Source organism: Montipora foliosa, chromosome 11 (assembly GCF_036669935.1).
Source record: "Montipora foliosa isolate CH-2021 chromosome 11, ASM3666993v2, whole genome shotgun sequence".
NCBI classification, from domain to species: domain Eukaryota; kingdom Metazoa; phylum Cnidaria; class Anthozoa; order Scleractinia; family Acroporidae; genus Montipora; species Montipora foliosa.
Window position 1 is genome coordinate 24,899,854 of NC_090879.1, and position 27,500 is coordinate 24,927,353.

At 40.7% G+C, this 27,500-nt stretch overlaps 2 protein-coding genes across 8 annotated transcripts in view; one reads left to right on the forward strand and one right to left on the reverse strand.

The window, feature by feature from the left end:
- LOC137975159 (ribonuclease H1-like) overlaps window positions 1-5,368 on the reverse strand; it is an 11,194-nt gene extending 5,826 nt beyond the window's left edge. The window contains exons 1-4 of the mRNA XM_068822242.1: window positions 5,227-5,368; window positions 3,554-3,695; window positions 2,574-2,845; window positions 2,311-2,365 (exon numbers count right to left, since the gene is read on the reverse strand). Coding sequence (XP_068678343.1) covers window positions 2,311-2,365; window positions 2,574-2,845; window positions 3,554-3,695; window positions 5,227-5,330 — 573 coding nt within the window. The 5' untranslated portion in view covers window positions 5,331-5,368. The remainder of the gene's footprint in view (window positions 1-2,310; window positions 2,366-2,573; window positions 2,846-3,553; window positions 3,696-5,226) is intronic.
- A 102-nt stretch (window positions 5,369-5,470) lies between these two features.
- Window positions 5,471-27,500, forward strand: part of LOC137976120 (neuronal pentraxin-2-like) — a 207,046-nt gene continuing 185,016 nt past the window's right edge. The window contains exons 1-6 of one of the 7 annotated variants that reach the window (XM_068823397.1): window positions 5,471-6,327; window positions 7,304-7,411; window positions 7,907-8,002; window positions 14,606-14,681; window positions 15,656-15,866; window positions 16,282-16,854. In XM_068823397.1, the coding sequence (XP_068679498.1) occupies window positions 7,367-7,411; window positions 7,907-8,002; window positions 14,606-14,681; window positions 15,656-15,866; window positions 16,282-16,681 (828 nt within the window). In that variant the 5' untranslated portion in view covers window positions 5,471-6,327; window positions 7,304-7,366 and the 3' untranslated portion in view covers window positions 16,682-16,854. Of the gene's footprint in view, window positions 6,328-7,303; window positions 7,412-7,906; window positions 8,003-8,775; window positions 8,944-13,418; window positions 13,480-13,688; window positions 14,404-14,605; window positions 14,682-15,655; window positions 15,867-16,281; window positions 16,855-27,500 lie in introns of those variants that run through there. The other 6 variants (XM_068823401.1, XM_068823399.1, XM_068823402.1 and 3 more) reach the window with 6 other exon arrangements.

Sequence of the window (27,500 nt, forward strand, 5' to 3'; positions counted from 1 at the left end):
ACAACCTGTATAAATCCAAAGGTCATACTTAACTCAACAAAAACTCTTGCTGAATCTTTGAATATTCTTTGAAGATGAGATTCTGCAGAATTCTCAACTGGTCACCAAACTGCGCTTTAGACTTTATCAGTTAAACTCTTAATTAAAGGGGCTAGGTCACGCAATTTTAGGCAATTTGAGCACTGATCGGATGGTCATAGAATTGACTAAAATATCAAAAGAACTGTTCAAAACTATAGAAGAACTCTAACAAAACACAGGGAAGCCAAGAAGGGACATGGATGGACAAAACTGGAGAGGATTGAAATGGATTGAATTTGGGTAAATTTGAAAAACGTCAGCCCATCTTTTTTCAAATTTATATCAGTCTATATCAAAATGTCATTTACACAGCTGGAAAATCATTCTCAGTTGTTATGAGGCCGTGATTTTGCAAATGAAAGACTCGATCTTGCTCTGCCAATTTGACGTTTAGAGCTCATAATAACTAGATGCTTCTGTGAAGCATACACTGGCTTGCCTGTGGTACGTGCTACAGAAAATCAGTCTCTGAAGAATAACAAATAAAAGAGAAGCGAGAAGCATTGGCTTCTGGGCTGACATGTTGATAATTTTCAAGTTCCCTCACAACTTCTTTTCACCACAAGTGTGCCCTATGAGCATCCGAAAACTTTGTAATACTAAACTGCACTGAAGTCAAGCCCAGTTTCGCGGGGTTCGTGTTGGGATGGGAGACCAAAACAATAAACCCCTCAAAAAAACAGAAACATCTGACCGAAAATACTATTAACGCTAACAAATGCGAACTCAGCAAGGTACAGATTCTGTTAGCTTGCTTTATGCAAAACAAATATTGATGAAAAAGCAAATAAATATTGATACACAGTTTTCAGAAAGAGCAGAAGGAAGTTTCCCGGACGGTCGATCGAGAATAAAATATTTACGACATGAAAACAACATTAATTTTGAACCGTGAATATAGAATATAAAAAGTTACGATCAGCGACAAACATTTTGGGAGATTTTTGCTACGTTCAAGTAAATTGCAAAATCGAAAGTGACATGGTCGGAATTCAGCGGGCGCCGTGATTAAGTTACCGCGGCATGTTTACTCGCCAAACAGTGAAGCATCTGTGTCAAATGATGGCAAGATACTGGGTTTTTGTAAGTTTCTTTTTCTGTCAAGTGTTATAAACTTTGACAATGAAATGAGCGAAGTCAAAACAAAGATGACAATCGCCCAACTTGTTTATGCAAAGTCAAAATTTACTCTCCAAGACGCGTACGACGTTATTTATCACCAGGTAATTCCATCATTTTGGAAATAGCAGCTACTTTATTATTCATCTGCGTCACAAGTTTTCACTGATTTTGGGGCTCATTTTGTTGAAACTCAAGCACGCTTCCAACAGGCCTGTGAACCCTTCCTGCTTACAGAGCAATACTAAAAAACTTCTCCCATATCACATTTGAACCTTAAGCTCGAAAATTCAATACACAACATGATATTATAATTCACAAAGGCAGAAAATACCACAGAATCCTTTTCCAGCGAAAATTTTATTGAAACAAACAACATATTTGCTCTAAGAGGCGAAAACCTCTTCCTATTTCATTGCGTGCGTGAAGACAAGAAACTCAATTGTGTCAAATTACCATGTACTTCAGGTAAATACTGCATGCTCACTTTGATTTCGTCTCGACGGGCGATAGATTGTTGTCGAAGTCCAGTACTCGTCACTTTTGAGATTCATGCCTAGTTTAAAAAAAAAAGAAAACAAACAAACTAAACGCAGACCTCGACTGGGTTTGCCCATAGGCAACCCAGTAATTAACAAAATCAAACAAAATTAATACCTAAAGTAGCGTGACCTTGCCCCTTTAAGCTAAGCTATAAGGTGATGAGATTATAGAGATTAACAGGAATGTGTGGAGAAATCAGCCAAGAGGTGGATGGTGCATTACTCATGATTTTTTGTGTGTTTATTCTACAAAGATTGACCGATCAACATGTTTGGTTTTCGCAACTTAACAAACTGGACATTCTACTTTTCAAATTGATTGATGAAAGACAAAAAGGCAGTTTGGTGGTTAGCCTTAAAGGTGACAATCCACAGAATTGGTGGAAGAAGGGCTGGCGTGGTGGTGAGAGCACTCATCCTCCCACCTCTGTGTCCAAGGTTTGATTCCCAGACTCAGCGTCATAATTTATGTGGGTTGAGTTTGCTGGTTTTCTTCATTACATGTATATGCAACTAAAAATAAGGCACTGCTTTAGATGCAAGAAACTGTACTGAATGTCATGCTCACCATGATTTCTGCTCTTTGATTGGTTTGCTCTCCTTCCAAACGATCACTGATATTCCTACATGTGGTGAAGAAAGTGATCAAGGATCTTATTGTGAGGTAAAATGAGGAACACCACTGTGTGACACTTAAACTGCAGCACTGTTGCACTGCATCTTGCAAATCACTGTTTGTCAATACCAGATTATTCCCGGGGTTAACAACAATAACATTATTATGTAACAGTACCTATCTCCTTTAGAGCATTTGCAAGGAAGACCACCTACTTTGAATGCTCAGGTCCCCAGTAAACTCCAACGCCTGCCCTGGCGCCACGTCGGCCATTCTTCGTGCAGCAACCATCAGTATAAACTATAGGACGATCAACAATCAGGACACTGTCATCTAGAGATGACAACCAGGAACTACTAGATGCAGCAGAATGACTGGAAGTAGTGGATGAGGAAGATTTATGATGCTTATAGTTTCTCCAAGTCGTTGTATTACTGAAGCCATTACTATCACACATCTCCTGATAAGATCTCTTTTTACTTCGACCCTGTTTACAATGAAGGAAAGAACAATAAACTATCAAGAACAAAATTAATTAACTCCCATGGTTAAATCTAAACCAAGGGGTTGACACAGTTGACAAAGTCTGCAAAATTCCCCACAAAGTAGGGGGGGGGGGGGGAAACCCTTGCCATACTTCGGAGCTCAAATTACAATGTACAAAGACAATACTTACTCTTGAAATTTATTTTAGGACCCTGAGTGATGGTTCAACTTAGGTTTATGTGTACATGTAAATCAGTACCCTTTATGGCATTTATTGTGTTATTTTGTCCTAGGCAGTGCAGCCCAGTGGTTTGGGCGCCTGCCTTGAGATCCGGAGATCCTGGGGTCAAGACACGTTCTGGAATTTGCTCCAGGTAGTCCCTGGTTCAATTTCCTCGCTGCACTTATGAAATAGCCAACTGGTTTGCCTCCGGCCAGTTGGAATTCTTAAAGTTGTTCTGTTCTATGCTCGGAGATATTAGCTATTAGCTACTCTAAAAATCTCAAGGTAAATAATGACACTTCTTCTTCTTTTCTTCTTTATCAGCGTCACCTCCAGCATGGATAACCAATGAGCCAACTGGTCTTGTCAACAATGAGTCCACCAGTCAACTAGAACACACGATCCAAAGTCGACACTTGTTGATGAAGGCCTTGTACTAATCATTCAGTTTGTATTAGTTACCCGTTTCTTTTCAGCTATACTCACATTTGATATTGGTGCTGTAGAGGAATCAGCATTGCCATAACCTGAGTCACTACCACAAACAAAATTTTCAGCTTCCTCATTTGTGGAAAACTTCTTGAAACGAGCTCCAGGAAAGCCTTTGACATATTTCTCACACTCTCTCCTGGAAAAGCAATAAATAAATAGCCTACATTTATGACTGTAAGTGCCAACTGTTTGCAAGAATTGCGAGAATATGGGACTGCTTTTGTTTGTAGAAAGTCTTTCCCTTCTGCAACTAACTCTGCAACCACATTTTGTAGTTGATGCATTTATTGTGTTATTTTGTCAGTACCCTTTAAAAATGAAATCTAAAAAGTTGACACAAAGTAATGCAACGAATTCTCTTGGCGTCTTTAACCCGATGAATCCCGGGAGTGAGACTTAACAGATTTGACTTTGTCTAACGCCAGACGATTTTCCTCGTCAACTGGGGGTACCCAAGGGCGCACTGGAAGTCAATGGATTAAAGAAAATATTTGAATATTTGTTGTACTCACCAAATACTCTTCCGGTGGATAAAAAATGGAACAATACTATAATAAATAGTTTTTATTACTCCACTATTACGCCATTTTACCAATGATATTTGGTCAAGAGAACCCGCAAAATATGAGATGGTAATGCACTGTTACAGTAGTGTCCCGGTTGGACTGGTTTAGAACAGGGAAAATACACCAGACAGAATGAGAGTTTTTCAATGAAAGAAATTCTTTTTCAACAAGATGCAAAGCCTGAGAATTTAGCTTGTCATCACTTGTCACTCGTCATTTTGTTCATCCAATCAAATAAAGATCTTTGGCTAGTTTTTTTTTGCTGTTTACATTGTTCGCACGAGCCCTGCAGGACAGATGATGCATTTTTTTAAAAACACCCTTATACCAAATAAAATTGAAGCAAAATAACACCTTTTTTGTAGTGGAATAATAAATCTCTTATTTGATGGTTTAACATATAATACTCACGGACATTTTGCTCATTGCTCATATTTTTCCTTGCCCCACAGTCTACGCAACTCGCAAAATATCCGCGCGTATTATATGTTAACCCATCGAATAAGATGTATATATATTCCAGAGAATTGACATTGTTAGTTTAGTTCTTATAAACCCAGCGGGAGGTCTGTTGGGAAGGATCTTGACCAAGGTTGCCTGTACAGACCGAACACAGTACCACATACCAGCGACCTTACTGAAGATTCTCCCCGAAGACCAACTTAGTTAGTAGATGTTTATTATAAAACCAAAAAAGAAATCAAAACTGAAAAGACAAAATTGGCCTAGAAGCCGCTCTAATGTAGAATTAATAATTATCATCAATTTTAATAGCCAATCAAATTCTTTAAGTTAGCACGTTGCTCCAAGTCCTTTTTCGACCTTACATAAGTACTACAAATTTTGTTCAATCCCTATCCTAGCCTTCTCCTTTAAATTAAACCCTTTTGGCCTAAACTACAGAATTCAGGGCCACGATCGCAAATACCCATACAGAACCTTATAATTTTAACTGATCGTTACGCTCAAATTACAGCGTTAGCTTGTGGTACTTTTGTGCCTTGACTTCAAACTGAATGATTTTTTGGGTAAATTGAGGTGGCACAAATTGTAGATGTGGAACTTTGCGAGAAGCCATTAAGCGGCGGATTCACTTCCTACCATGTTCGAAATACCCCTATCTTCCTTCCCCTTCGTACAGCGTAATAACCTCCTTTCGGTCCCATTGTGAAGGCATCGACGATCTTCTGTAGTTTAGAAAGCATGCAAGACCAAGAAAGAAGATAGAAATAAACAACCGAAATTTATTTAAAATGGCGCGAAGACCGACTTAGTAGCCTCCCATCATTTGCAGTCTTTCACGGCATACGTGGAACGCCTGACGAGTTTCGTAGCTGGAAAACATTTCCTCTGCGTCGAGGGAAGAAATTAAAGACATTGAAGGTTCCTATGGCTTAAAATTAATACAAACAGGAATATGGTGGGTACGGTTAATGCCATTACTTTATGCCTAGAAGAAGAAGAAGAAGAAGAAGAAGAAGAAGAAGAAGAAGAAGAAGAAGAAGAAGAAGAAGAAGAAGAAGAAGGAGAAACCTTTATTGCTCACAAACTGCTCTATGACAATAACATAATCGATACATTGTATATTAACTTACGAGTAATTTAAAGTACGCTTTATTCGTTATTGGAGCTTATAGACGAGAGGAACCATGAGGTTTTCGAGCTAACCCCTAACTCTGAAAATTTTCTGTTTTAGATAGTCGCCATGTTTGTCTTTCGGCAGAGGACGGTATGGTGGGGAGGACAGTGGCCTTAAACCGATACTCCACTACACACTCCTAAGACCTTGAAGTAGTTTTCATGGGCATTGAGAGCAATCTCAACAAAATAGGCCTCTGAATCCTCAAGATGTGGAAGATAAAAGAGAGAAATTAACCAAAATGAACCAGAGAAGGGAAAATGTGAAGGCCCGCGCATGCAAACGCTGTAAGAGAGAATATATTCATAGTTTGATGGAAAGCCATTGGCTGAATAAGGAAATGGGAAGTACACCTGTCGTTGGAGAAGTAGTTCTTTTAGTTGGAGATGAACGAAACCGCAGGGAGTGGAATAAAGGGAAGATACTGCGCCTAATCTTACAGGGAAGGATCGATGGTGTAGTGCAAGGCGTTGTATTGCCACACAAGGGATGCATGATCGAGCAACATGTCCAGTTGATTTGCCCTTTTGAGATCCAAGGAGTGGATTACACCCTTGGGGGAGGTACTGCCACATATAGACTAGTGCCACTGTGAAGGGTATGGTTTTCAAGCAGTTTACTCCAGGATAGAGTATATAAATCCTACAAAAATTTGGTTTTATCAACGGAGTTGATAATGTAAATTGGCCACCGTACAGAGATTCTAAAAGCTGACGTTTCGAGCGTTAGCCCTTCGTCAGAGCGAATCGCTCTAACGCTCTAACGCTCGAAACGTCAGCTTTTAGAATCTGTGTACGGTGGCCAATTTACATTATCAACTCCGTTGATAAAACCAAATTTTTGTATACTACTTCCCCACCGACGCAGCACCACAGTTTCTTTAGAAACTACCCCTTCATTCATTATATAAATCATAGCCTTTCGGTCTAGAATAGGGTATCATTTTTCACGAAACTGACCAGTCGGTTGAAGATTTTATCAAGACTAAGGAAACCAGAAATTCCCACTCGATAACATAAAAAAAAGTTTAAGTTTACCTAACTCAGCCTCAACAGTGTCAATAAATGGCTATCATGAAACACCTCTGGATATTATTAACTGTCAAGAATCGGAATTTAGACGGAAATCGGTGGGAGTTTACTCTATTATAAGGTAGCAAATTCAGCTGAACTAGCTCTGGTATAGGCTAAGGGTTCCAGGGTTCCAGCGGCACATCACCACCCAGAAATTCCTAAAGTGCCCTAAGTTGCATGTGACATTTGTTATGTAGGAGCAAGTCACGTTTTTTGGAGTAGTAAAGATCAGTTCCATATTTTTTGTACGAGTTTGGAAAGGAAATGGGTGAGCGGGTTAAAAAGAAGTTGTGTTACATGGGTGAGTTTTGCTGAGTCAAGTATTACCAATAAATTCGGTATAGTCGTGATTATGGATGCGTGTAGTACTCCAAAATCACGGAACTGAGGGTGTTTGCTATTGCAACATTGATTGAGTCTGGGAAGAATGCATGTGTTATTAAATTTTGTGCTTTTTTTTCAACAGGGTGCTCTTCACAAGGCATCTTGAACTGCTTTTCATAAGGCATCGATCAATGGAACATAAGAGATGGTCAAAAGGCGTCTTGTCTGTGGTGCAAATACTGTCCAAAGAGTGAGATCAGTTTCTTTTATCCTTTCTGTTTACAAAACTTCAACAATATGGCGTAAAGATCGGTTAGAGCCGTCTGTAGTGAGTTTCGTTAAGAACAAAATTCACGACTTTTGCGATCATTTTGTGAGAATTTGTAGTTCAAGCCCCATTCCAATAAAAACGGGCGGTGCCAAGCTACAATCGTCACATTGTTCGTAAATCCGGCACGGCTTCGTTTTTTAAGCAAATTGATCAGAGCGGGTAAACGTTAACATAACGCAACAGAAAATATGTACGTTATGAAGAAAGAGAATGTTCGAATTTGTGGAAGTTCGGTTCAATTGGCCGAGGTAGAAACTGCTTTTAATTACTTTTTACATACAGTGTACATTTGGCAAAACTAGGAAACATTTGTTGCGGGAACATTGTTGCGGAAGCAAATGTTCCCGGTTGGGCCACGAGGGAAACATGTTTTTTACCTGATCCAAAAACATTCCTTTTTTTTTTCGTCCGCAGCATTGGAGTTCCTACAGTTGTTTAGCTTGGCCCTTACTTATGATCAAGGCTGCCTATTACAAAAAATACAACGAAGGGACATGTAACTTGTATCGAGTATGTAAAGAGATGTTTTATCAACAGACTGATCTGTTTCGTTTTAATGAAATAGCTAAAATTTCCCCGATCATTTTTTTGGAAAAAAAGATTTCTTTTTAGACTGATTGCTAGCTGAAAGTTGCCTTCCACGAACTTCCCTGTGGAACTATTTCCTTTCCAAAACAAAAATGCTGGCTGTTACGATTTAAGAGTGCCAAAAATTGCAACATGACCCTTCAGAAAACGGTTGCCGGCTAATCTTTAAGAAATCTATATCTTTTTGGCAATGAAGAATCCGAAAATGTTAGATTGTTGTGCTCTCCGTAACTGTACCATTTCGTTGGTTGCATTGGTATGGAATGAGAAGTTGCCCTTAGTATTGAAAGCATGAATATATTATTGCTTTATACTTAGAGAACGTAACTTATCAAAGCGGAGAAAAAAAGACAACGAACACAGGATTGCTTCCTATGATTGTCCAAGTATGTTTTGGCTGCCAGGATATTGAAAACTCGAACCTTCCACAACTGATTTGAAGATGCGTTCGATTGACCGTATTCCGGAACAAGAGCACGTGGAATTATGATTATGATAGATCTCTTTGGCGTCTCTAAGCAACAAGGAACTTAAAGATTATTTCAAATTGCATTTTAGCAGGTTTGACAATTTTTAGGTTAATCATCGTAAAAACTAAGGATTTTGGAAGTCTATTCCATGTATTCCTATTCCAGAAGACAGTCAATCGAATGCACCCTCTATTTCCCTTCTGATCATCATCATTTCTTTGACAGCGTTCCACAACTCTAACCTTAATATTTACATTGTGAAGACCTGACAAGTGTCATTCACTGGTGATGATGGCAGAAGCACACAGGCATTGTACTCAGCAACATTTTGTTGGGACAAAATAAAAGCGCACTGTACTTCGCAGTACTTGTAACCTAAGCGCCACGGCCAAGGTCATTATAATTGCAATGGTAATCGTAAGAGAGTTATGATCTAGTTCGAATTAATGCGCCGTAATCAAAAGGGAGCTTAAGGCCGGTTTACACGGGACGATTTCTCGGCCCGTCGCGGCGCTGGAGCGGAAATCTTGCGTACTGGTATATTTTGACAGCCAATGAACGACCGATTCATGGAAATTAAAATCGGTCCGATTCAAAAAATCTGTTGCAGTGCAATAGATTTTTTGAAGTCGGACCGACACTCTGAGAGAAACCGCCACGTCAATCAAAGGGTATGCGAGTGGGTTATGCGCATAAATACTTAAAAAAGTAAAGCGTTCAAAATGGCGAATACTAAAAGGACAACGGGAAGATCTTTTGAGGAAAAGTTACACGTTTTACACAATTTACACGGTACGATTTATCGGCCCGACAAAACCGGCCGACAAATCGTTCCGTGTAAATCGGCCTTTTATTCAACGACGACGGCAACGAGAACGTCATCTTAAAATAGAAATTCGTGTTATTGTAATCACCTCGGGGCTATTCAGTCCAACCTGTTTAACATGACAAAGGTGTGGCAGTTCGTCAAGAATGAAACTGATGTGAACGGCGCTCAACTGTTAGTGGAGAGAAATAAAAGTTATCCCCAAGTAATAACAGTAACGCGAATTCACATTTAACGACGACGTTCTCGTTGCCGTTGCCGTCGTCGATGCTAGAGCCCCCTTTTGACGACAATGCGAGCATACCGTGAATGAGAGTCTCGTACCAATTTATTTTTAGGATATTTCGCAGACATTGTACGACGCGAACGAGATGGGCTAACCGGCAGAAACTTACGATAGCGCAAAGTTATATTTTTCGGTTGACGTCGCCGTCGTAGATCGTAAAGTCCCTATTAAGTAAGGACGTCGACGGTGGCTAAGAGAACGCCACAAAACAATAGGTTTGATTAGCAAAAACAATAACTCTGCACGCCCTGCACGTGCGTTTTACATTTTGATACATTTCTTTGCAGTTCTCGTCTTGACAGTCGTCTTGACAACGAAATGAAATCAAGGGCACCCAACAAGCAGATTAGGGCGCGTGCGATTGACCGTATTCCGGAATAGGAATACATGGAATAGAAGTTACAAATACTTCGTTTTTACGGAGATTCACATTAAAATTGTCTAACAGCTGCTAAAATGCTATTTTAAGCATATAATATTATGCTTGTTGCTTCAAAAGCGCCAGACATACCGTTTTAAATCACCACTCCGCTTATTCTTATTCCGGAATTGGGTCAATCGAACGCACCCTAAGCCTAAAGCCTTTGAGAGAGATTTCCAGGCTCCTTGCAATGTATAAGGACTGTCTAAGAGTTGTTTTTATCACCGAGAAGAATTTGATCTGGGCGGATATCTTAGCTGAAAATTGAAGTGTCCGAGAATTTTAGGGGACGATATCTTCATTTCAGAAATTGCTAGTTGAACGTTACCTTCTAATAACTTCCAACCGAACCATTTGCGCATCCGAAACTGCTAGGTGACCTTTTCAAGTGCCATAAATTGCACATATGTCCCTTCCGAAAACGTAAGGGCCTAGTGTTTCCTGGTTACGAATCTTTTAGGAAATGCTTTAGTAAAGAAATCTTTAGCTGTTTGGCAATGTAAAACCGAAATTCGTAGAACATTTTGGCTCTCCTGAAGACATATTTCACCAAAGATTATCCTTGGGTGCCCCTGGTGAAATGATCAAATTTGATGTCATGTGGAGGACTCGAGCACCTGACGACGAATTTTCAATTTCCTCTCTCAATATCCACACCGTTCTCATCAATTTTATTCTTGGAATGTGGACTCACACTTTCCATGCCGAGTGACTTCGAGTAATCGCAAATTTCTTACAATAACGGGATATAATATTTTCAAACGACGCTCTCATAGCCGTCGTCTTTGTCTCTGCTTAAGGTCCCCATTATTTTGCAGACGACGGCAAACAAACGTACAGAAATGAAAAACGTTCGTGCTCACTTAAAATATGCAAATTTGTGACGTTTTCGTTGCCATCGCCAACAGGGAGTTTAAGATCTACGAAGGCGACGGTCGACCAAAACGTCACCTCAAAATATAACTTTGCTTTATCACAAGTCTTTCGCGATTATTCCGTCTCGTTCACGTCCTACAATATAGGCGAAGTATCTTTAAAATAAACTGGTAATAGCGTTTTCACAGTGGAAATAGAAAATGAAAGATTCTTTGTTGCATACTAGGGTTGTCGTCAAACCTCAAATTTGGTGATTTCACGTCGTCGCTATGCAGAGGACCGCTAACATCGATTATTTATGCTCTTTGAACCAATGATATTATTGTTTTGTGGCATTGTCGTAGTCGTAGCCGACGTCCTTTCTTAGGGTGCGTTCGATTGGACCTATTCCGGAATAAGAATACGTGGAGTGATGATTTAAAACGGTATGTCTGGCGCTTTTGAAGCAACAAGGATAATACAGATATGTTTAAAATAGCATTTTAGCAAGTGTTTGATAATTTTAATGTGAATCTCCGTAAAAAGCGAAGGATTTCTAACTTCTATTCCATGTATTCCTATTCCGGAATACGGTCAATCGAACGCCCCTTTAAGGTGATTCCCGGGTAAAAGGACCCGTCATAGATTTCCGATGAAACTTGGTATGATGACATTACAGTACAAGGAGATGTTAAAAAGGTAATAAAAAGAGGGGGTCACCGTGCTTGTTTTCATGCCACGATGCTGACAAATATGGTTATTTAGGTGACTTTTGGTTATCTCAGTGCACAACAAACAAGATCGATTATTTTTCAATGCGGCGTGCTATATCACACAGAGTTCGACTTTCTTTGATTGCTTATTCATCTACGTCCCAGAAAAAATGGCTTCAAATACCCTGCATTATTAATTGATATTTTTATCCTTTAAAGGAAACATAATTTGGACTTGCTCTGCTGGGCCCGTTACGTCTCTATCTGTAGCATTTATTTCATTTGCCAAAAAAGTAGCTATAGATTTCTGCCAAATTTTTTCTCAGTTATTGCGGATATTGTTCTCATTGAATTTATAAAATAAAAAGTGGGGGTCACCGTGCTCGTTTAAGAGAAAAGGAGCTTTTATCTCGCTATCGAGCTTAGTTTGAGGGAAATCCCTTATGTTTTGTACGCGCGCGCGCTCATGTGTGCGTGCTGATGACGCAAAAATCGTGCGCAGTAGGAATGCGCAATGCAAAACCAGGGAATCACCTTAAACTCCCTATGGTCCTCGTCATTGTAACGTTATCGCCTTACCCTAACCCAACAGCAAGAAACATTTCTGATCTTTAGATTTCGACGCCCTCAGAATGGTAATTTTGACCACGGTTTTTGACCAGGGACCTGTTCTCAGAACATAGAAGGCCTGAAAACCGGTTTTGGTAACACGAAAAGGGTGTTTTGAAACTAAAGGCCCCTGCAGACGAAGAAACATTGTTGCGGAACATTGTTCCCAGAAATGTTTCCTGCAATGCATGCGCGAACGAGGAACCATTGGTTAGGAAGCAAAATGTTTCTGAAGAAATTCAGAAACAATTTTGCTTCTCGGGAATCAAACTTTGCTTCCCCAACAATTGTTGCCTGGGCGCGCAAACGTGGAAACATTTCGGTAAACATTGCTTCCGCTACAATGTTTCCTCATTTAAGTGGGCCTTACTTACTTACTTTATTTATTTATACACGGTAAAATCTTCAGTATAAGATCCCGGCGCTTATTCAGAAAAGCTGCGCTTTTAACGTGTTTTGAAAACCATTTAAAAGAAACAAACGTTTTCCTTTCGTTGAAAATGAAGAGGTATTTTTCAGTATCATCCGATGAAAAGTTTCGAGACTTCACAGAAACGGCCGGGATTCAGGTCTTAACGCTCCTTGCAATTACCCTTTCGACTGTGAATTCATAGCTATACTCAGCTACTGGCTCCGACAAAATTACTTGAAACAGGGAATTTTTAAATAGATTTGCTGTATTGGCTGGTCCTCCTTTCCTTTCAATGTCGTTTTCTCGCAATTTTCCTAGCAGATTCTGCAAGTCGACATTACGGGGAGTGAAATTTCGTCAGGGGCTGTATGTCTGCGTTCTGCTGTTTGTGTTTGTGGTTATGGTTGCGTCACTGATTGAACCATGCTATAGCAGGGTTCGACATTAGGTTTTAAAGTCGTTTGCCCTTTGGACAACAAAGCCTCACAGTTTGGTCGCCCTAGGAAGACTTTTAGTCGCCCGAAACAATGAAGGACGTTCTCATCCATTACCACAGCGCATTTTTCGCAAAATTGTCACGCATACAGTACTAGTATCTTTAGATCCAGAAAATATCGAAAGTGTCACTCACTCAGTTATCTATCAGTTTTCGGCACTGGTATAAAAATAGTGCTGTTGGATTTCAGACAAAACAAATCGTAATAAATTCACTTTCTGAATATTAAACTTTGTGTGTCAATCCACAGACATCACAGAAATCCTAGTTGCTCGACTTGTCCTGGTCACTGAGATTTTTTGTTGCCCTGGGTAAGCTGGTAACTGTTAATATCAAGCATCGCTCTGGATTCAGCGAGATACCTTGTCGATAGTTTGAGTTATCGGGAGTTGGTTATACTTCATCTCACTCCCAATTTCAAATTATTTCACTTCCGCTCCCGCTTCTCTGTTGATACTGATGACCGGATATAGCAAAACGTAAAGTTGTTCATATTGTTTAATCCGTCAAGAAGCGAACTATTTACTGCCTTTAAACTATAAAAATGAGACGAACATAATTCACAAGAACGAAAAGATCAATGTTCACCCATGCAAAACCTTGCCGAAGTTAGGTCATTATATTTCACATTGTTTCCCGGAGATTTTACTGTTTCCCGACCTGGAAATCGTGGGCGTCCACGATCGTCTGGGATTTTCCCGAACTAGGCTTTCTAAGTTGGAATTCTTCTCTTGGCCGCTTTCACTTGAGTCAGCGAAACGTCTTTGTTCTTAATTAAGTAGACAGCCAATTACCAGTAAACACTTTCTTGTCAACTTCATTGATACAGTGTGGATAAGAAGTTTAATTTCATTCTTTGTCTTAAAATCGTGTTACAAGAAATAATGGAAAAGAGTAAAATTCCTTGACAATTAAGCCGAATAACATTAACGGACGTGCCGTTTCATTAATAAAGGTAATTTGCAATCAACCGCCAAACTGTCAACCTCCTCAATTGCGGTTATTCAAAAAAGGTTCTTAAACTATTTATTGAGTTATAATTTTCTGGGACGAAAATTTTCTTGTTTCTTTTTTTTGCGTGGCAGTCTTAGGGATAAAAGAAGTGCGTTTACTCCGAGATAAGCATCAGTTGCTTGAGTTTTTCTCGGAGAAAGTTCAAAGTGGTCGGGAAATCGATATATTCCATTGGATTGTTTGTGATTCACACTGAAGTCGTCGCCAGAACTACTCAAAACGTAAGGTTTTCTTTAAAAATATAGAAACAGCTTGGTCCTAGTCACTTAACATTCTCTGACAATGATTTCAGTTTTCAATTTAGTAAAGAATGGTAGGTGGCTGTATACTCCACAATTTTGTTCAGTCAAACAGTGGAGAAAAATACACTTTCAAACAATGGAGAAATATACTGAAGTCCCTATTTGCCTAATTTTTTGACAGATGTCCAGAATATACGCTTCGTTGCTTTTTGGCCTTATGATCTGTGCTGCCCATGTTGCCGGATATTCATCGAACAGTAAGTTATCACATCTTTATACAGATTGCAGCAAGAGAATATCGAAAGAAGTAATGCAATTGTGAATTCTATGCTTCGTAATTGGCTTTAAAATCTCCTTCCTTTTTTCATCTAATAAGAGGCAAAATCAAAACTCATTGCCAATTGCACTCTCGTATTTTGCGCTCTAAGAATGTTACATAAAATCATGTAGGAGGAGCTTTGAATTCTGCTTGGTTCATCGCGCAAGTTGAGCCTGTTGGTTGGAATAATATTACTTTTCGACACTCAATTAAATTATAGATAAAAAGAAATGCAAAATATAGGTTGAATTAAATTGATTGAACAAGCATATAACTTATTACCCATATCCCATAGACATACTTCACATGAGGAATCAGGGGCACCCAACGGAACTTTTCGTTAAATTATCTGTTCGGAAGGCCTTTAATCACCTTGAATTTTCTTTTGGGAATTTTCACATCGAACTTTCGTGAGCTGAAAAGGGTAAAGCCTGTTTCTTTCTAATTTGTAAAAATGTCCTTGTGAGTACCGAAAAAAGGCCAGCTATGAGTTTCTAGCGCAACCAAAATGAACCTACAAAGCTTTAAAAGCATTCCGAAGAGCTTAGAACAGCAAGGAAACCGTCGCTGGAAAGGAAACCGTCGCTGAGTGCCCCTGAGGAATTACCTTATGCAAATTCAGTGAAGTTTATTGAAGTGTCAAATCGACCTAGCGCTGGGGACACCAGAAATCAAATTAAATCAAATTAAATCAAATGTTGCTTTTTGAGGAGAGCGGAAAACCGGAGTACCCAGAGCAAAAACCTCTCGGGGAAGAGTAAAGAGCCAACAACAAACTCAGCACACATATGATGCCGAGTCCAAGAATCGAATCCCGGGCCACATTGGTGGGAAGCGAGTACTCTCACCACTACACCAACCCCCGCGGTTTCAAAGTAATGTGCGTACTTATGCCTTTTTTCTCCTGTATAGACTATGCCCTTCAGTTCTCATCCAGTGGCGTGAGTGACTACGTCAACATTTGGGGCATGCCCAGTTTGACTCAGTTTACTGTGTGTCTTTGGATGAAATCCAGTAGCGGCACTGATGGGACGCCATTTAGCTATGCAGTCAACGGACAGGCCAATGAATTGCTTTTGTTCGACTACGGGTCATTTAAACTGTGGATCGGTGGCCAATTCAGGTTTGTTTTAAGGGTGTAAAGTTGTTTGAAATCGGTGGAAAACGTAAGTGATTTTCGATTGAGGATAGAACATAACTTGATATTACCGCGAAGAATCTTAAAAGTGTGACCACTTTTAATTATTGCACTTTCTTTCATGCGTGAAGAGTATCCAGTCATGCAGAAGTCAGAGATTGATTTTCCTGGCGTCTTACTGGATTTAGAGAAATGGACCCCTGTTGGCACCTTTTCATCTCGAGGAGTCTGCATCAATTGGCCAGTTTCGCATTCTCACGGTTAGACTGGATCTAGCATGAAATGGAGGCTAATGCGGGGGAAATTCCTCCGCATCAGCCTTAATTGTAAGCTAGTTCCAGTCCAACCGTAAGACTTCGAAACTGGGGTATTTAAGGTCAGTTAACTTATCTTGCCACAGGAACACCAGGGTATCAGCAAACGATGGCTACTGGCATCACATCTGCGTGACTTGGAAAAACAGCAATGGTGGGTGGTATATTTACAAAGATGGTGTTCTGCAGCACTACGGCATCAACTTCAGGAGAGGGTACAGAATCAAATCTGGAGGGTCTCTGGTGCTGGGACAAGAACAAGATAGACTTGGAGGATCATTTGCCTCGAGTCAGCGCTTTGTTGGACTTCTGACCGGAGTCAATGTGTGGAACACGGCTTATTCAGCTTCTGTGATCCGGAATCTCTCAAGGTCTTGCTTTTATGGGTTTGGCAATGTCTACAGGTGGTCCGATTTCAGAGATGCTATAAAGGGCAACACTGGATTGGTCGTTCCATCTAACTGTTCTCCGAGGTCAAGGGGATAAGCCGGCTCGGCGTCTGCTGCAAGCACACTGTGTTCAAATCTAAAAACTTGCTTTAACACATTATACGCTAGACTGTAAACGTGCCGTAATATCGAGTAAAATGCATTGCAACCGTAAGCAGAGAGAAGCCATTAAAAGAACACAGATGTAAGGAAACAAAATAAAACTTTATCAATAAAATGATTTGCCTCAATTTTTTTTCGTTTTCAGTCCATGTTCCATGAAGATTTGGTTTTATCAAACGAGTTGATAGATGTCAAAGGTCAGTTTTCCACCGTACAAAGATTGACCAGCTGATGTTTCGAGCGCTAGTCCTTGACAAAGGGCCAGCGTTCGCGAAACTTCAGGTTGTCAATCTTTGTTCGGTAGAAAATTGGCGTTTAACAACTCTTTTGATAAACCAAATTTTCCTGTTTGACTCCTCCACCGTTGCAGTTAGGCTTGACAGATTCTGGTAAAAAATTGTTGCAAAGTTGCAGAGAAACATCGCTGATAAGTTGCTCAAAATCCATAAAACTTCTCCCAAAATTTCAATTGTCGCTCCGCGACGTAATCACACTGATTACTCATTTTCTTTATTGTCAGTGGAGCCCATGAAATGGCTGAATTGCAAAAAAGAGCTAGCTAAACAAGAGACATGTGTTGCTAACAACATGCATGGTTCGTACGCGTCTTGAAAACTCTTGAAAACCCTTGAATTTTGAGAGTGCATTTTCAAGGCCTTGAAAATCCTTGAAAATCTCTGCTCTTCATTCCTGGTCCTTGAAAGTCCTTGAATTTTTTTCTGACCCGCATTTTTAATCTTTGAAAACTTCAGTGAAAATAATCAGTCACTCAAGTCATGTCATACAAACGTACATTATTTTCACACACGTATACGTTACGGAAAATGAGGAAGAATTGTACTGTCAGACCATTGCTATGGGTAAATTCACTGACGTAAATAAAAAAGAGGTCCTTGAAATTTCAAAATTTGGCCCTTGAAAGTCCTTGAATTTTTAGGTCTGAAAAAGTGTGCGAACCCTGTAACAACACACTTGTTGTATTTGAAATGTGAATTTCACCGTTCTATTGTTTCATTGTATGCAAATGAATAGCAGTGAGGACAAAAGAAGAGTAAAGCCTGGCTTTTATTAGCCAACCACGGCAAATGCTCAGACGCAGGGAATCTGGAACGAGTGCTTTAATTGGCCAGACGCAACAAATTTCCTTGTGCTTATGCTGCGTTTCGTTTTCACACGACGCAAGCGAATGCAAACATAAGCAAGCACAAGGAAAAGGAAAAAGTTTGATACTTGTGCTTGTGCCGGGGCTTGTTCTTATGATTGTGTCAACCCCGTTTTCACGGTGAAATAAGCACTCTTATGCTTGCGCTTTGTGCTTGCGTCGCTAGTGAAAACTAGGCTTAAGTCTATGATCTAAATACGGTACATATAGTTTACGACATAGAAAGTGTGGCATACGGGGTTTTATTCACGAGTTGTTTGTGTCAAAAACCCGAACGAGCGAGGAACGAGCGAGCGAGGGTTTTTGACACAAACAACGAGTGAATAAAACCCCGTACAAAGCACTTTCTATGTCGTGAACTGTTTATTACACATAAGACGAGAATTTTCATTAAAATAGTTTTCTGAACGCAAATTAGAAACAAAAACTTACTAACAATAGAACCAAATGCAAATTTAATTTAATTCAATAACAAAGTACGATTTGCACGAGATGCACGAGTGATTGGCATGGAAACGCGTTTACGCTATCGTTGATTGGTTATACTTCCACATGTGAAATAGCTGTACGTCATTCTGATTGGCTGTATAAGCCTTTTCCACATGTGAAAATAAAGCGTATAGATTTGTACAAACGAGCTTTATGGAATAAAATTCTCATGTTATGTGTAATAAAATGGCGTCCGCCACTTTGTGTTGTGTCATATTTGAAATGTTACCATAGGATACACATTCTGTTTTGGAAATGACATCAATCTATCACCACAGGATGCCCAATCAGATCAGAGAATAAAGCAAGGAGATCGCAAGGACAGCGTCTTTTCCATCAAGTTCCAACGAAAATGAGCTAAAAATAGGCACGCATTGCGTAAGTGTGGTAGCTCTGTAACTTGACATAGTGCTTTATTCCATAACTGTGAACTGAGCTGCCTTTTGTTTTCCAGTCTGAGATTCAAGTTGTCTTTGCGTAATATGTAGCTCTAATAGTACACAGCATCGTTTTGGTGTTGTAAATCATTATAGTGCTATGGTAGATGTCTTAGAAAAATAGCCTCCTGAGAAGACAAGTAGTTATTAGTAAAATACTAAGCCCAGAAAGAGGTAAGAAAATAAAAGGGAATCGAGAAATATTGGCTTCAAGGCAGACGTGAAGTTTGCTTCAGCTTTCCATGACAAAAGTTCACTTAAGTTAAGTTCTCTTCGGCGGGGTTAGTATCTGGATGGGATACCTCAAAATATAAGACTTGCTGTCAGAAACAGCACCGAAAATTCTATTTAACGCTCAAAAATGCGGATTAAGCAAGGTACAGATTTTGCTAGCCTGCTTTATGCAAAACAGATGTTAATGCAAAAGTAAATAAATATTGATACACAGTTTTTAGGAAGAGCAGAAGAAAGTTTTTAGGAAGTGTCGATCGAGAACAAAAAAAAATTGCCATCAGCAACAAAATTTGGGACATCAAAACAACATAAATTTCGTGCCGTGAATATAAAAAGTCACCATCCGCAAAAAACATTTTGGGAGATTTTTGCTACGTTCAATTTTTCTATTCTACTTTTGGTAGCACGAATAAATCACAAAATCGAAAGCGACATCGATTTCAGCGGCCACCTGTGATCATGTTACTACCAACTCAAGAAACAAAGGATACATCTTTGACAAGATGACAGCAAGACAATGGGCTTCTGTTTTTGTTAGTTTGGTGTTTTTTTTTTCTTTCAAGTGTTATCAAGTTCGACAAGAAATGTGCGAATTCAACACAAAGATCAAAATAGTCCAACTCTTGAGGTTGACCATTGTTTCTGCAAAATCCAAGATTCACTCTCCAGACGAGGTTATTTATCACCTGGTAATTCCATCGTGTTGGAAATAGAAGCTGCTTTGTTATTCATCCGCGTCACACACTCTTGCTGCTGATTTATGGGGCTCATTTGTTGAAATTTAAGCACGCTTCCAACAGATAATTTGTGCACGCACTGTGGGCCTACACCCCCACCACGGACTTACACTCACTCACTCACACACACACTCTTTCAACCCGGTGACATAGTGTGTAGTGCACTTATCAAGTGCACTACCACAAAAAAGGAAAGGTACTTGTGAATTTGATTGAAATATTGAACATATGCAAAAAATTACTAACTTCAGGAAAAGTTGCTCGGAAAGTGTCCAGTCAGAGAAGTTGCTCAAATTCGAAAAAGTTACTTAGAATCGTAAACGTTGCCATGCAGAATCTGTCCAAGTCTAGACACAGCACCACATTTTCGTTTAAAAATAGGTACCCAGTAAGGTGGTACATGAGTCTAGTGCTTTCAACTCATGTGCTTTGTAGCATAAGAAGACACAAGAGCCTTGTACTGTAAGTATCCTAGAGAGCTCCATACATTCCCTTCCTTATAACTTTAGTATAAGGAATGGAAGCCCAGTGTAAATCATACATACAGTGCAAACCATTTGCGTCTTCTCGTGCATTGAGTAAATACTAATTTCGCAAGACACAACGTTCAAGGGAAGGGAGCATATTATGGGAAATATGAGTTCCTTGATCCAGCACTTTCCTGACTTTACACGCCTGGCACTTTCCTGGCTTTACACGCCTGGACAAGTCCACAAACGAGTTCTTGTTTTCTTCTCTCGGTAGCTTTTGAAATGTTTCCAGAACGCAAAGTCATGTCACCACCACTTTGATTTTTTACTGTCTCCTCGCGGTGTAACAATTGCAAAGCCATGCCGTTAAATGAAATCTACCGGAAAGGGTTCATCGGTTTTATAGATTTTCTTATCCACGTAAACGATGGGATATGAATGTGACGCTGGGAAGATCCTTGTTCGCAATCGATGAATTTCCGGGGTTCGTGGATGTAAATTCATCATTAAGTATCCAAATGGTTGGATGTAGCGTCTTGAAAACTCTCCCATACAAACGGAACGCGCCCAGAAAACGCCTGTTGTGCCAGTGTCCTCAACCCCAAAGTATCTCGAGGATTGTTAAAAGCAATGATGTCATCAGCATTAAGAAAAATGCTCCGGGAAAACTTTCCTGGGGGAAAAAGGTTTTGTGCCAAATAAATGCAGGTGACGTCACAATGATGGGACACTTTGGTGAACAAATCCAAAATGCGCTCGTCATCGCTACAGTTTCTCATGAGGTCATCTAACACGAGCAGTCCAGGACGATAAGGGGATGGAAATAAGGCGGGAATGTCGTCGGGAATACCCTCCATAAACGTGACTTCCTTTAACAATTCCTTAAAACAATCTTGCCATTGACCGTAGCAATACAAGATCTTGCGAATGGGGCGTTCAAATAAACAATCTGCGTGTTGAAGTATCTGGTGCGTAAATGTTGTTTTTCCACATTGTCTGGGGCCAAAATGATAATACTGCTGGGGCACTTGAATTGAGACATGTTCACGAGACGAAGCTTCAACGGTTTGTGTACACGAGATAGAATCCCCACCCCTTTTACTAGCAAATACACACAAAAAAAGCAACATGTTTTACTTTCAACGTGATTTTATTGCTTATGGACATAGCGAAATGACTTACAACCTTTTTGAAAGCAATCATGAACTTTAGGATAACTGACTGAACTAAAATAAGCGTGTACACTCCGTGCAACTTGTGCATCGTTCCACTGAGAATCATATCGTTTAAATTTAGCTTGAACAGTGTTCATGTCAACATTCTGTGCTCGTTGAATGACATAAAACAAACAATAATCTCCACAAACATCCGAGTTCAGTCCTTGCAGTGGTTTGTCGTTATAATAGGTAACTTCCCGCAGAATGTAGGTATCCATGTTGTAAGTTTCAGGAGGAAATCCATAGCTGTCAAAGAATTCACTTTCACGAGGCGATTCAAAGTACATGGCCACCCAATGTGTCCCAGGGTGGTCATGAGGGTCCGTATTCGCGATGAGACCGGCTGGGTAGGTGTTGATGACAGGTAGCCTATCCCTTGGAGATACGCCTTGCATCAGAGGTGCTAACACAGGGTCAGAAAGACAGGATTGCCATAGTTCTTGGGTCGTATGCATAACGATGAACTAAGAGCCTTGTGACAAATCGTAGACCACGCGACGATTGCGATCAATTTCCAACTGATTCTGAAATTCTGCGTACACAATTAAATTCAGAACTGAGTTCGTCTGAGTTCCAAATTTCAGGTACAGGTTCTCGTTACTCGTTCGATGGGGTATCAGATGATCGGGTTGTCCACTTCCTGCCGGTGTCAAGTCAAAACGGATCAAACCGTAACCATTTTCCCAATCCACTCTATCAATGTCAAGCCCGTGCCCACAATTCATGTCTCCACTTCCTGAAAACAGAGTGTTGTAACCATCGATCTTTTTTCCACCCGTCAGATCCAGCGCAGAATAAGGCATTTCTTCTCCATTCACAGTCAGCCGAATGTCTTGCAGGTCAAACAGCTCAAAGTTGAAAGGATTTCTTGCAAGGTTCTCGTTGAAGGCATCGTTTCGCACGTGCCCAAAAATGATGCACCGAGGAATGAAACCGTGGAACAGATCTGTCTCAGTGTGATTTAAGACTCCTTGAGGGATGATCCTTGCCTGCGTAGGGGTTCTGGTTAAAGTATAGATGGCTGGTAGCGGTGCGCTCCCTTTGTGACCTTGCATGATCTGTACATGTTCTAGTTTCACAATGTCTGCAACACGCACTGTGCGTATGCGAAGCGTGCTAGACATGATCTTTAGTTTGCAGTTGTTTGGAGTCTCCCCAGCCATGAGAACAAAAGCATCGTTGTTCAGATCCACTTTGACTTTGATCTCCAAACCGTCAAGCAACAACTTGTCAATATTAAACACGTCACAATGGGGCACTCCGACCAACCCCACTTCTGCGCCGTCGTTAGTAAATGTGGCTTTTCTATTCAGACCCTCATTACTTTCTGCTGTATTATCCACTTCATTCATGTGTCCAGCAGTGTCGTTGTAATACAGAGCTTTGGTTAAGTACGATTTCTTGGCCTGTTCTGTAAAGTTCAATAAGGTCTTGATGCAAGCATTGTATGCTTGAGTTTCTGACTGTTCTGTTACCAGCGTTTCGTTGATCTTGATGGTAAAGTGTTTGATGATGGAATGAAGGGCGTTGTTGACCAGAGTGTACTTTTTGCCATCCCCTGTGGGCGATCCCTCTTGTTTGGTAGTCTTTACTACCAATCGCAGCCCTGTCTTGTTAATGTCAAAGTAGTCAGCCAACGGTTTGATGACCAAAAAAGATGGGATTAGTTCCCGTTTGAACCGGTTCGTAATCGACCGATTTGCTGCTAACAATCGACACATCTGTCACAGGTACATCAAACAACTGTAAACTTTAATTTGCACCAGGGACTGAGAGAGGGTGTGCTGATGCCATCTTTTATCAAAAATAGTCTTGAACGTTGAACGAGGTGTTCTCCTTTTCTGGTCTGTCCTTCACCGCGCGGCTTTGACGTATCCGCGCGCTTATATACTCTTTTTCCTCCACCTTGCTGTGTAATGTCATCAATGACCCCTGTGAGTAAATTGTTTCCAGCAGCTTTCGCTCTTGTCTTGGCAGCTTTCTTTAAAGGTTGACCATTGATCACATCTTGGACAAGTTGCATTCCCTTTTCCAATCCAGTACCGAACATTCGTTTTCCCACCATTTTTGCTGTTGTTTTGAGAAAGGGAGTTGCTGAACGGAACAAGGACGGAACATTCCACCTAAGCCGTTGCCCCCTTGACCATAAGGGTGTGTTCCTCTTTAGATACTAATGTCTCCTCCTTTACCGTGCTGCATATAGGGTACAACATGTCGTCCATATGGGTAATATCGGTGGTTCATCGGTAATATCATGTCGTTATAGAACAGCACGACGCCGAAAATGCAGGGTCATGCGTACGGCTCCAGAAGCAAATGGTATCAATTGACCTGTGTCTTTCCCTTATATTGATCGCCACGGATGAAAACACAGTTGTACGGAGTCTGTGGTAGGAGGGCAGCTTGACCTCTTCTATGATCATGTTCCCCGGCTGACCACAAGGAACGAGCAGCCGAAGTAAGTTGGCTTGACCATCTCCCACTACTTGATACTCGATTAAATCGGAATACACGTAGATGGTTTGAAAAGCGTCTCTTGAGAGCAATCCCCACACCAATTCTTCTTTTCTGACAAGTGTTGTCGTTGTCCTCACAAGAAGAACGCTGTGATCATCATTCTGTTGGACAAGGCCTCCGATTTGGTACAGCTGAGGAATATTATACTGATGGTTTAAGTACCCCAAGGCGCGAGCTAATGTCGTGGGTAGAATCACATACCAACCGGCTGGTAACTGCAACTCAAAGTAATCTTGTGCTTTCTCGTAAATGTAAAAACACTCGTTTTCTTCCAAACTCGTAATGGTCTTGTCACTCTTCAAATAAATGTGTCTCAATCGGTTGTGAAGTCCCTTCGTCATACCGTGAATGACATCTTTGACCGTACGGTAAATGCCACTTGGTACAGGGATGTTCAATTTCCAGGGTTCAGGGTCTGCCGTACAAAGCAAACTGTAGGACAACTGATTCTCACCTACGTTTTGCCAGGTGTAGGGGTAAATGATGCGTGTCATGGCCACCTCCCAATCTTCACTTAGGTGTAGTTGACTTGGTAACTGCATTTTAAAATCGGCCGTCTTGTTTTCGGGATACTGAGTCAGACTTGCATCACTGGTCAGCACCATGTAAAAACTGTTGGTCATGTTGATCGACGGTGGAAATGTAAAAGGACGCTGACGATACCGTCTAAAAATGCTGGCGTTTGACCGTATCCACTCGTTAAATAGATTTCAATGGTCTGAAATATCTTTGTCCGCAAAGGTAGGCACACAATATGTTCTCTTTCTTCAAGGAGTGTTTCTCGAAAACTGCCCAGGGGTATCATCTCATGTAGGAGAGGTAAGAGCTTGTTACCCACCTGCCACGGTTCCACGAGATATGTTTGAACTTGAACCAGCCTCTGCTTACACGAGCAAAGCGGCAGCGAAGCAGGAAAGATGTAAATACCGGGATATGTGATGGAGGTGCCAGCTGGTAAGATGAACCAATCATGACCAAATTTTCTTTCTGAGGTGAGTGCAGCATTCAAACGAACGCTGGGTGTAAGAGTGTTGTTTTCGGTTGTCCATCCCAATTCGCGAGCTGTAGACAGTGTGATCACAAGTCCTTCAGTTTACGAGTTTAACGTTACATTCCATTCGTTGTCCACTGTGATTTCAATCTTAGATGGTGGGTCAGCGATGTTCAGGGATTGTAACATTCCTTGTGTCACATCTAATGCTGTATGATACTTGCCCTCGGGTTATACAAACGGTGTGGAGTCAACTCGACGTTCCAGCATGATGTGAGAATGTTTGCAGTCGTTTGTAATGTCAAACATTGAGAGCGGATACGCGATATGATGTAATCCGACTTCCCAATCTTCTTCATCTTTCAAATGGATTTGTCGAGGTAGCGCTACACGAAAGGAGGACTTGGAATTGTTTAGAAATAAATTACTGCTTGTATTACTGGGAAGTGTCACGAAAAGTCGCTATCTTGAATCATGTTTGTTGTAAATCCCCCAACTGGTTATGCGGAATCCAACTGTCGTATTTCTTTGGCCAACCTTTCCAATGTACCAACACCTCCTTATTCGCTCCTCGTCCCTTGCGTTTTAAATTTTTTTCAATACACAACAGGTGTTTTGCGGTTTCTATCACTTTCAGTAACTCAAATTCGTAAAACGTGTCTTGAATCCAGTCACCGTCTGCTTCCTTTAGAAGATACACGGGTGGGTCGCGCGGAAGTCTCTGAGCAACAGTGAAAGTTTTCTCCTTCCAGGATGGCAAGTAAGTTTTTCAAAGATGCGTTTATTCTTACTGATCTTGACTTGATCTCCCACTTTGAATGTATACTTTGTCGGCTTTTTGAACAGATTTCTATACAAATGGTTCCAGACCTCTGATGCGTTATTCTCGTTGACATCCACCGGTTTCATTTTGATGTTACAGTGCACGCTTTGATTGTAATGGCCATTCACTAAATCGTCCTGTTGGTCCAAATAATGGTACGAGCTGCTGGTAGTGAACATACGCCACATCAGTTGCTTCAAAGTGCGGTTGAATCTTTCAACCACTTGGGCCTTGGTTTCATTGTAGGTTACAAAATGATATACATTCTTTTTTCTCAGGAAGGTTTGAAACGTTTTGTTCTTAAATTCGGTTCCGGCATCTGTTTGCAACTTCTCAGGTTTACGACCTTCCTGGAAAATTTTTTCAAAGGCCACCACCAGCGAAGCACCTGTTTTCGATTTTAAGGGCACCACCCACGCGTATTTGGAAAGGACATCGATACAGGTCAGTAGATACTTGTTTCCTTGATTCCACCGACTCAAATGTTGTAAATCAACCAAGTCCGCCTGCTATTGCGAATCTACATCAAACAAAATTACTCGATTACGACGAAAGTGCTTTCTTGCAGGTTTGTGTAGGATATGGCCAGGTTGTTGGCGGAGCCAATCGAGTACTTGCGTGCGTTTCAAACCATACCGACGGGCCGCACGATACAGTTTGTCGACTCCCCCTGAAGCGGATGGTCGATCTACTTCATAATACAGTTCTGTAATAGTTGGTTCGTCTGATTTAGGGTCTGCGTTTTCTTTTTCTTCTTTTGCAATTTCTTCTTCGTGATTGTCGGTGACATCTTTCAATTCGATGTGAACTTTGCCGCCGCAACACGCAACTAAACATCGCATTCTCTGACGTATGTCATTTAAAGAAACTGTGGGCGATGAGCTTCCACACACGCGGCTTGCAGCACTGCGCATGGTGTTAAACAAATGATCAGAAATAAGGATAATGTATCGAGTACGTGACACATAACACTTTGTGGAATCCATATTGTTCGGTAAATGTAGCGTTGCATTGGTCCATGTAGTAATAAAAACTCAACAAGCGACCGGGGCTCATTGGATGTAACTATTTTAGAAGTTCTATCGAATGCTCGCGAGGTGTGCTGTGAAAGAAGTGTTCTGCAAAACAACTCCGAGCGCAAACCCGAACCAAGACAAAGTACACTCTATCCATGTTAACTAGTGTACTGAAAAACGGGCACTGCACGTATTGCTGGTTTTCACTCACGTGATCAACAGCCATGTTTTTCAACGAAAACAAAAGGAAGCGTTTGCATAATAATAGAGTTAAATTCCCGGAGGATTTGGTCGGGGCACCAATGTGGCCGCCTTTTCTTTGTTTAGGGGCACCAACATGGCGGACGTGACGTCATGTGAAAACCGAGAATTACTTTATAGCACTTTTTCTGAATTCAGTCACTCACTAACAACGTTAACACTTGGGCGTGTGTGATTTATTTTCGCTCTAAAAACATTGAAACAATGCATGCATAATATTGCTTGATCGGTACATGTATTATCTTTGTTGTACATAGGGTGCGTTTTCAAAAGAACTTTTCATTTCCTTTTTTTTTGCATTAGAGTTGTTTTCAATTGAGTGTCGAAAGTAATTAGTGAATTACTTTGGTTTATAATTACTTCACTCAGTGATTGGTTCAAAGTTCTCGCGCCATTTTTT